Source organism: Leptinotarsa decemlineata, unplaced genomic scaffold (genome assembly GCF_025532065.1).
Source record: "Leptinotarsa decemlineata unplaced genomic scaffold, Ldec_3_MD MMD2_P_RNA_scaffold_7, whole genome shotgun sequence".
In the NCBI taxonomy this organism is placed as follows: Eukaryota; Metazoa; Arthropoda; class Insecta; order Coleoptera; family Chrysomelidae; genus Leptinotarsa; species Leptinotarsa decemlineata.
Genome location: NW_027412534.1, coordinates 3,477,337 through 3,488,273, shown reverse-complemented (window position 1 = coordinate 3,488,273; position 10,937 = coordinate 3,477,337). Strand labels below are relative to the sequence as shown.

Sequence of the window (10,937 nt, the reverse complement as noted above, 5' to 3'; positions counted from 1 at the left end):
CTACTTTCATTGGATCTCCGAGGTCGTTTAGCTGGTATTGCAGTACTACTTCCGCTACTAGAACTTTCCAATCCATACTCAGGATCCCCTTCTGATCCATTTTCATATGGATCGTCTTCACTCATATCTGAAATTTCCTCCCATAGTCTCTGCAACCTACCTTGATCTCTTTCGAAATTACAATCAAAACACCATATACCACAAATTACAGACTGCACTGTATCACATTCAAAGCGGAAATGACAATTATTCGTAAAATGACGCCGGTGCAGACAAGAATAAGCCTGTCTGAACCGTGTATATCAACATATACACGTAGCGTAATACTTTTTTCTTCACTTTTACGCCACGTGTATATTTTTTATACACTAGCCTTGAAGGTAATAATATTAACAAAACCCAAACATTCAACATGTAGGAGAGCGTTGAAAAGGTATTTCAAATACTTTCCTGTAAAAAAAACACATAGCACAAGCGACCCACATATCAAAATTGGCGTGGCAGTCAAAGTGTTAAGAAGAAAACACAGGCGACGAAAATGTTGTATTTTCAGTTTATTAATTTAAGAAAATGAAAAATTACAACAATAAATCAGTGTCGTATTTTTTTTCCCAATGTTGTTGGCTGTGGTGCCCCCTGGACCCTACTGGACCTAGTAATTTCAACCTAGTTAGGGCTAAATAAGCGTCTCAGTACTTCAAATAACTGTAAAAAACTTCAACCGAATCTAAAAACCGTTTTTTTCAACTTCAACGCTCTGTATCTTAGAAACGAAGCAACTCCGAATATATCGTCGACCCGGAAAAAGAGCATCATAAGTGCTAATTTGCCAATTTTACACGAGAGGCATTTGAAATTTCGGAGTTTTTTATTTTCAATTTCTGTTATCAATATTCAGAAAAAAATATTTTTGTCATTTCTGTTGTGAAAAAATATTTTTGTCATTTCTGTTGTGAAAAAATATGACAGTTGTTAAATTATACGATAATTTCAATGTCGGAGTATAGAGATATACTGTTATATGTCGCTCTTGTTCTTAAAATTTCGCGTCGGTTGAAATTTATATTTTTCAAAAGAGTGACATTTTTACCAAACGTATGGGTAAAATGGCTGAAAAAAATACTATTCTGTTTAAAATGCTCACATTTATTTTAAATGAAATATCTACAATCCTTGGGATTAACAAATTCACGAAAATTAACAATTTCAATGTTCCTTAGAAACAAGATAAAATACCTAAAATAACAGCAGTCGTTGATGACTAGAAACAAACAAAAAAAAAATAAATCATCAGTATTTATCACTATTAGTATCACTGAAAGTCCACAAAAACACAGAAAAATCCTATCGAGAAGAACGTCGATAAATACAGAATAAACTGCAACAAGTTGATTTTTCATTCAGAAATAATTATTTTTATAAATTATGAAAAAAATCCAAATAGTACGTTGGAATAACTCCTTTTTTGAATAATGATAAAATTCCTTTCTTCTTAGCTTCAGATATTCCTAAATTATTATCGTAGGCTCTCTTAAGTGAAATATTTGCAAATCCATCTCCTGCAGATTTTTTGGATCTCGTTTGGGTTGGTTCAGTTTTCTTCAAGTCTACACTTTTGAAAGTGTCATCTTTATAGGATGTTTTATAGAAGAACATGGTAGAATTTTCTTTTCTGAATTGTGCAATATAAATTTTTGACGTTTTAACCTGTTCGCCATCAGTATTCTTTATGGGTTTTTTTTCATCCATTCCAATTTGGTTGCTCAAATCTTTTAAATCGAATACGTTGTTATGGTCAAATTCTATAAGCGAGTATGGTTCACCAGTTTTCCTTGCAGTTCTTATAAGGGTGAAATATGTCTCAGGAACAAATATTGGGAAAGCTTTCCGATATTTTTGAGTATTTTTCTCAATCTGTGAGTGAACATGGTCTCCTTCATTTTGAGTATGTCCCACCACCAAAAATTTATGTGTTATTGATGTTATCGCTGGAAATGTATTTACAGCATGAATATACAAGGAAAACATAAAACGATTTTTTTGTTGTCCACCACAATTGTCTGAGTAAAATATCACGTCCGCTGTTTTATCATTTCCTGCAGCTGATAAAATTTTCACGTTCAACCTTTCCAAGTAATTCCATACGCAAGAACCTATCTCATTAGAACCCCGATGTGCTTCTCTTTCATGCCAGACGTAACAAGTGACGTCCTTATTTTGAGCATTGTAGATTGTCAGGTTATGAACATTCAACTTGGAAACGTAATAAAAGGATGATACTTTGCTATTTGGACAGGACATTACAGCCTGTAGATCATAAATTATTGTAGGATTTTTACTATTTTTGTCGTTTTCTTTTTCTTTTCGAGATAGATCTTTTTCTTCATGGTGATTTTCGTATACATCCCGCATGGCAAGTTTTTCATTATCACTAGCGTTATCATAACTAACACATGTCACGCATTGGTCCTTCTTTGGTTGAAAAAACGCAATATTGAATTCCCGATTCATCATCATGTATTTAACGAAAGGTAAATGATTTACCTCTTGAATTTGCTTATAATCATTGTACAAATATGTCATTGTTTTACCCCCTTCTATATGCTCCTTAGAAGTTGTTGATCGACAGTAATGACTTTCTATAACACAAAACGGAAGAGCAGCAAAGTATGTAATTGCACATGGAACTATTTTGTCCAGAAAATAATAGGTAAATATTTTCTCACATTTCCATAATAAAGAGTTTTAAGCAACGTTTACATTTGGCAAGTTTACTGGCGGAAAGTACTTGCCGCCACTAAACTTGTCATGTGTAAACCGCGAGAAAGTGCACTTGCTACTTGCTCGGACTTGCCGGCAAGCACTTTCCAAAAGTTGACGGACCGGCTAGTTTACTCTCCGCTCGCCGAATCTTCGTTTGTATTTTCCATGTGTAAACAGGTCCGTCAAGTAAAATTTCGTTACATTGACCAAGTGGGATGGAAATCAGATAATTTCATTTTTGAACATTTACGAAAATTATGAAATTTTGTGGAATATAACGTTAAAAGAACACATGAATGAATTAAAACGAGAGAGCGCATTTGAAAATCTCTTAAAAGAGTTAAATGAATCAGGATTTGAAAACACCGACATAAACATACTGAAAGCGAAGATAAAAACAATAAAAACTGTTTATAGACAGGAAGTGAATAAAATTTTAAAGTCGAAAAGAAGTGGAAGTGGTACTGATGATTTGTACAAGCCAAAGCTTATGTGGTTTATCAGGGCAGATAGTTTTTTACGAAGCATGGTCATGAGCAGGGAAACAACAAACAGCATGGTAAGTGTTTTTAAAAATCGTTTATATGAACATACATAACTCAATTATGCTAAGCTTGTATTATAAACCAATCATTGTATCTTGCCAAGGTACAGCACCGTCCCCTTCCACTGTGTAGAAAACCCTGACTCAATAACTTTCCATTCTGTTTCTGTTGAAGGTACCTGTAAAAAACAATACAAAATCACTACCGTTGTTTCAGTACAGTTTTCAATAAAAACATTTAAATGTACAGGGTGTCCAGAAATTACATTCTCAAGGATGATTCCACATATAACAGAACTGGAATTTCTGGTTATTCTATATATTCATTCACAAGCACATTTTTCTATTCCAGGACCACGAAACTGCCGGAACTGACGCCGAAGAAACCATCCCACCAGAGTCACCAACACCATCTACACCTCAGTCTTTGAAACGTAGTGAACCATCAAGCACATCCCAAGCTCCAAAACGCAATAAAAGTTTTAGAAATCTCACCTCTGGTTCTGGCGTTGATAAAGCAATAGAGTCCCTGAAAGAAATAGTCAACAAAAGTGAGAATAAACCCGATGATCAATATGATGCCTTTGCAAAACATATTTCAGCACAACTACGAGAACTTCCTCTGAGAAGTTTTATTATTTTGCAAGGACAAATTCAGGATCTTATTAATCGTGAAAGATTAGCCCACCTTCCATTCCAGCAACAAATGCACCAGCAGTTTGGCAGCAGACCTTCCACATCTACTAATTCTCATTATTCACACACTGAACAACAAGCATTTCAGCAACAAATGCACCAGCAGTTTGACAGCAGACCTTCCACATCTACTAATTCTTATTATTCAGACACTGAACAACAACCATTGCAGCAACAAATGCAGCAGCAGTACGACAACACATCTTCCATAGCTTATTCTCAGTGTTCCGACCTTTCACACCAAGCTCGAGAATCGGCTTTCATAGCATCTGATGATGAGTATGAGAATATTTAAAGTAGTATTACAAAATTGAAATGTATTTTGTTTTTCCAAATATAACTAGCATTGAAAATATGTGCACTCATGACCAAAACTATTATTGCATACTCTCCAAAAGAAATCATCAATCATATTGAAACCCATACAAAAAAAATTACTATACGATATGAAAAAATTTGGGTGTGTTTCATTAACGTACCGTTATATAGTTCGCAAGGGCTTCATATATTGCCAAAAGCACCTCTGGTAAAAATACTGATATAGTACTTTTCGGTAGTCAATATAAATACTGCAAGGAAGCAAAACTGTCACCAGTGGCAAGATAACGCAATGTTACTTCCAATTTCATTTGAGGAGCAATAGGACTTCTCATCCACGTTTCTGACTTTGTAAGTTTAGGTTCAACTAGTTTTAAGAGCTCTTGAAACTTTTGGTAAGATAACCTAATGAAATTCCTATAAGACTCGGGATCTTCAATTTATATCTCCTTCAAGAGTCGTTTTGACACACTCAGAGTACTCCTGCGTCTTATCCAATTTCTAATCCAAACTCGTTGTTTTCTATTTTTCTTGCGTTGTAACATAACTATTAAATTATTGGCAATTTCACTGACAACCACTTTAACAGCAGCACGCACTACGGCACTTGGAGCCATTTTATTTTCAACAGTGTAGCAAATAAACTTGAAAATATGTAAACACCAAACAACAAGCAAGTTTAGTGGCGGCAAGTACTTTCCGCCAGTAAACTTGCCAAATGTAAATGAGCCTTTAAGCAGCAAATGTAGCACTTTTCTTCAAAAAAACTATGTACGTCAACAAATGTTACTCTCTTTCTCCGCAAAACCGGCCTTCCCCGACGAAGCTCAGAACACAACTGAAAATAGGTCGGTACTGCTCTCAATATAGACGCGATTTTGTAACATGAGGGTGTCGTCACAAGTGCTGCCAGTGTTTGTGAAAATTGAGATGTGACACTTTTTCCTGTAAAACTAGACAACATTTTGATGAGATCGCACCAATAATATCGAATTCGCAATTTTCGCAGATGTGACACTCTTTTTCCGGGCCGACGATATGTTCATTGGAACGTTTTCCTTAACCCTTTACCGCATCATGTGCCAAATATGGTTCAAAGCGAAAATTATTTGATTTATAATACTTGAGAACGAATTTTGTCGTCATTTCATACATGACCATATCTGGCACTAACCAATCTATCTCATACACATCACGGCCGGACTATTTTATCAACGAGTGCATTGGAAGGAGTCTTCAGGTTCATTCTTGTTAGAAATTTCATTTGTCACGCTTGGGGTGATCTTTGCTGTCCATTTACTCTTGTTTGAAAGTATATTTCTACCGAGAAAAAATTATAGTGTTCAACAGTGATATTAAAAACATCTCTAGGTAAGTTCAGTAGTGAACAGTTTCTCAGAACTAATGAACAATTCTGGAAACAAGTATGAACCTTATATGGCACATCATGCAATGATGGATCATCCTGACAATATGATCATGTTTTCAGGTATGGATCCCAAAGTATTTTATGGCAAGATGACTGCCATAAAAATTCCTTGTATTGATAGTGAAGTTTCCGATTTATCTGATGAGGATGATGAACCCCTCTTAGGTGTTGAATTACCTGTGGATAGTAATTTTGGAGAAAATCCCTTAGACGATGATGTTGCCAGTATCATGAATCGAGAATTTGATGACTTTGATTCTTCAGATGATAATATCTACAATACAAACACGACTTGAAAAAAAAAAGAGAAAAGAAATATATACAATTGGGTAGAAGGAAATCTCGAAGAATCTGAAGAAGAGATACAATTTACTGGTTCCCAGGATTTGCCTTTTTCTATATAAGAGTTAGAAACTCCTATCCAATTCTTCAAGTTTCTTTTCCCAGATAGCCTTATAAAGTATATCTGTGAACGGACTAACCTTTATTCTGTACAGTGCCGTCCAAATAAACCTGCTAATATAAAAGAGTTCAAAATAGAGCAATTTATCGGTATTACCATGTACATGTCCCTTATTCAGCTGCCCGCCACAAGGCATTACTGGCATAATACGATCGGCCATCCTGCTGTGAGCAACGTGATGAGCTGTAATAGATTTGAAGAGATAAAGCGTTTCTTACACTTCGACAACAATGATGACATGGCTGGAAACAGTCAAACTGGATACGATAAATTGTTCAAGATTAGGCCATTTCTTACCCAAATAAGAGAAAGTTTACTGCAAGTTCTGAAGGAAGAGTATCTTGCTGTAGATGAACAGATTATTCCAACAAAAGCTCGAACACAACTCAAACAATATAATCCGAAGAAATCACATAAATGGCGTTTCAAAAATTTCGTCCTCAGCGGCATATCTGTTTTAGTTTTGATTTCGATCTGTTTGCAGGAGCACAAAGCAATACTGTACCTCTAAGCTCCAACTCTTAGTATTAGTAGTAATGTTGTTGTGAAGCTATCTGAATCTATACCAAGACATCAGAATTTCAAATTGTTTTTTGACAATTGGTTCTCCAGTGTTCCACTCATGACTTATTTGACTACTGAAGGTATGCTACCCTTAGGGACGGTGAGATTGAATCGGTCCCAGGAGTTGCAATGCCTTCCGAGAAGGAAATGAAAAAAAAAGAAAGAGGTCATTTAGTTGAAAAAATAGCTAGTATAGTTGGTGAGGTCATTAGTGTTGTATCTTGGTTTGATAACAAAGTAGTCACCACTTTGTCAACGTATGCAGGAAGTCAACCAGTAGGAGAAAAGCGGAGATTTTTCAAGCAAGAGAATGCACATAAGATGATACCTTGTCCAAGAGTGTCCTCATTTATAATAAGTATATGGGTGGAGTGGACATCCTAGATGCGATGTTGGGTTTCTATCGTATAAAAATAAGGTCAAAAAAATACTACTTGCGCATTTTTTTTTTTCATTTCATCGACTTGGTTGCCGTGAATAGCTGGCTACTTGCTAGAAGAGCAAAAAAGTTTTATATGCCGCTTCTGGATACCAAACTGGCAATTGCAGACACGCTTTGTTTAGCAGGAAAACCAAGCAGGGTTAACAGAATAAAAAGGCCTCCGAGCGTGAACCTCCAGCAAATGTATGAATATAAAAGAAAAAAAGGGCCAACAAAAGAAATTCCTCAAGAAGATATCAGAACAGATAGTATAGATCATTTCCCATACTGGCAAGACATGTAGATCAAAATGTAAATACCCTGGTTGCTCAGGAAAAATTTTTGTTATGTGCACCGAATGCCAAATTCCATTATGCCTTAATAAGGATCGAAATTGTTATTTACGCTTTCATACTGAATGATTTTTTATGAATAAACTATACCTCTTAGTCTCAAATTAATAATGTATTGCCAAGTCAATATCACCTGATGTTCCATATATGGCACAAACCAGATTTTTTCAAAACTCATGAAAATCAACAGGGATTGATTTTTAAAAATATTTTTCCATCAAATAGGGTTGAATTTCTCATCACATACAATTTTCATTTCATAGCGAAAAAATTGTATGTGATGATCTATACTATCTGTTCTGATATCTTCTTGAGGAATTTCTTTTGTTGGCCCTTTTTTTCTTTTATATTCATACATTTGCTGGAGGTTCACGCTCGGAGGCCTTTTTTAACATCGCATCTAGGATGTCCACTCCACCCATATACTTATTATAAATGAGGACACTCTTGGACAAGGTATCATCTTATGTGCATTCTCTTGCTTGAAAAATCTCCGCTTTTCTCCTACTGGTTGACTTCCTGCATACGTTGACAAAGTGGTGACTACTTTGTTATCAAACCAAGATACAACACTAATGACCTCACCAACTATACTAGCTATTTTTTCAACTAAATGACCTCTTTTTTTTTCATTTCCTTCTCGGAAGGCATTGCAACTCCTGGGACCGATTCAATCTCACCGTCCCTAAGGGTAGCATACCTTCAATAGTCAAATAAGTCATGAGTGGAACACTGGAGAACCAATTGTCAAAAAACAATTTGAAATTCTGATGTCTATGAAATGAAAATTCATGCTGAAGTTTCGTACCGTAGTTAGAAAACACCCTGAATTGCATGCATCATGGCTGCATTGTCTGACCAATAGGCGAATGTAATGGAGCGGACGAACGACTACTTTAGTTGATCATTTGTAGGCTAGGTACCATGTTATTCGAAATTCAAAATGAATTTTTCCGGGTTGACGAAACGTCAAATGCTGTTGGTTAAGGTGGGAGCCATCAACAGGGTGAGAAATGGAGAGAGCACGGCTTCGGTGGCAAGAAGCCTTGCAATGCCTGAATCTATTCTACGGGGATGGTGTAAAACAAAAGTACATTTTCTTTTACGCCTCCAGGAGCGAACGGGATGATACAGAGGTGCAGCATTCATATTGCGACATAGGAATGCCAAGAGAGTGGCTTCTGCAGCTGTCACAACAGAAAATAATTAAAAGAGATGATCTTCTTAACGCATCTGTTAAAACTGAATTTTTTCATTTTCTTGCTGGTGAATGTAGGAGCCATCAGCAAGGTAAGAAATGGGAAGAGCAAGGCTTCGGTGGCAAGAAGCCTTGTTGCAATGCCTGAATCTATTCGACGGGGATGGTGTAAAACAAAAGTACATTTTCTTTTACGCCTCCAGGAGCGAACGGGATGATACAGAGGTGCAGCATTCATATTGCGACATAGGAATGCCAAGAGAGTGGCTTCTGCAGCTGTCACAACAGAAAATAATTAAAAGAGATGATCTCCTTAACGCATCTGTTGAAACTGAATTTTTAAATTTTCTTGCTGGTGAATGTAGGAGCCATCAGCAAGGTAAGAAATGGGAAGAGCAAGGCTTCGGTGGCAAGCAGCCTTGCAATGCCAGAATCTACTTTAAGGGGATGGTGTAAAATAGAAGCACATATTCTTTTACGCCTCCAGCAGTTCAACTGCGAAAGGGGTGATATAGAGGTGCAGCGTTCATATCGCTACATAGGAATGCTGAGAGAGTGTCGATTGCAGCTGTCACAACAGAGAAATAATGAAACACATCTCTAAATTCTGAATTTTTACATTTTCACATTTTCTTGTTTATAACGTTTTTTTGTAAGTAATTCCATATTCTCAATTTTTGTAATAAATATCAAATCAGTAAAATCACTTGTTTCTTAAATCATATCAGCCAATCCATAATAATAATTACAGAAACATTTTTTTTTCAATCCGAGAAGTAAGATAGTGTGACTGACTTACGTATAGTTAGCTTTATTAATCCTAAGAGTGCGGAAACATGGGTCATGTTTTATGACAAAAATCTATCGGTTCACCACAGTGGAGAAAATATAGGAATCAATTCCGTTCAACCTATACAGGATTATTGTGCGTTAATTCGTCAGCTTTGGGCCCAGAGAGCAGACGCCGAAAAAATATTCATACACATATATATACAACTATGTATACCGGGTGTCACACATTTTATGCGACAGGCAATATCTGGTTTGTTGAAGGAGATACACAAAAATGTTTCATACGAAAGTTTTAGGAGTTCATGAGAGCTATATTTTGATATAATTTTTGAATATACAGGGTGTTTGGTGTAGGTGCTACAGACCAAAATTCCATTTTTTAAAATAGAACGCCCTGTATATCATTACATATTCAGATGCTACGTTAAATTCTGATATCATTTCATGTTTGGTTTTTGAAATTCGGTTACGGCGTTGTTGAGTTATTGCACTTTTCCTTAAATATAAAGTTTCAAAAAAACTTATTTACTCGTACACGAATCCAGTCTATATCTTTTATTAAATTGAACTAGACTACTACTGAATACAAATCATTATTCTCACCTCTACGATACGATATCGATATCAGTTGAATATAATATTGAAATTCTTGAGAATGTGACTAACTTGAGGGTGAATTGCTTTATATTGCACATTTTCATCAAGTAGCTTATGCTTGTTGACGCCATAGTAACAAATGTTGTTGAATTGTATCTACTTGTCAGTTCGATTCAGTGATTCTTTGCAAAACAGTAACTGTGTTCTTTGTGCGAAAACTCCAGTATGCCTTTCGCGTTTAGTCCAAGTGATTGCATTGATATGTTATTAATTTTTGGGGAATGTCGGAAAAACTGTCGTCAAGCACAACGTCTATACCAAGAACGTTTTCCAGACAGACCCATTCCGTCACGAATGACTTTTTCGAGAGTTGTAGAAAAATTGCAAACTGGGTCATTTCCTTCTACTATAAAGCATCGTCATCATACGAGATCTGTTAGAACTGAAGATTTAGAGATCAATGTGTTGGCTTATATTATTATTCATCCACATGTTTCTATCCGTACTCTTGCAGAAGAAGTCGGTGTGAGTAAATCTAATGTACAGAGAATTCTGAAAGAAAATAAATACCACCCATTCAAAATTCAGTTGGTACAAGGTTTGAAACCCACGGACTTTGAACGACGACTTGAATTCATTGCTTGTATTCAGGTAATATTACATGAAAGTCCTAACATATTCAGTCAAATTTTGTGGAGCGATGAATCGCGATTACACAATAATGGAGTTGTGAATCGACATAACAGTCACTATTGGTCTCAAGAAAATCCCCACTGGGTCCGCGAAAGTAATTTTCAAA

General features: G+C 36.0%; 1 protein-coding gene across 1 annotated transcript; it reads left to right on the top strand.

The window, feature by feature from the left end:
- Nucleotides 1-2,498: 2,498 nt before the first annotated feature.
- On the top strand, nt 2,499-5,072 carry LOC141480297 (uncharacterized). The gene is made up of 2 exons (XM_074170212.1): nt 2,499-3,322; nt 3,660-5,072. Exons 1-2 carry the CDS (start codon nt 3,056-3,058, stop codon nt 4,296-4,298), a joined length of 906 nt encoding a protein of 301 aa, XP_074026313.1. The 5' UTR covers nt 2,499-3,055; the 3' UTR covers nt 4,299-5,072.
- Nucleotides 5,073-10,937: the final 5,865 nt, after the last annotated feature.

What these genes read in the sequence shown, in the direction of transcription:
- LOC141480297 (XM_074170212.1), top strand. Translation starts at nt 3,056, where the DNA reads ATGAATGAATTAAAACGAGAGAGCGCATTTGAAAATCTCTTAAAAGAG. An exon ending in GGGAAACAACAAACAGCATG is followed by an intron (nt 3,323 to 3,659) that starts GTAAGTGTTTTT and finishes TTTCTATTCCAG; the next exon opens with GACCACGAAACTGCCGGAAC.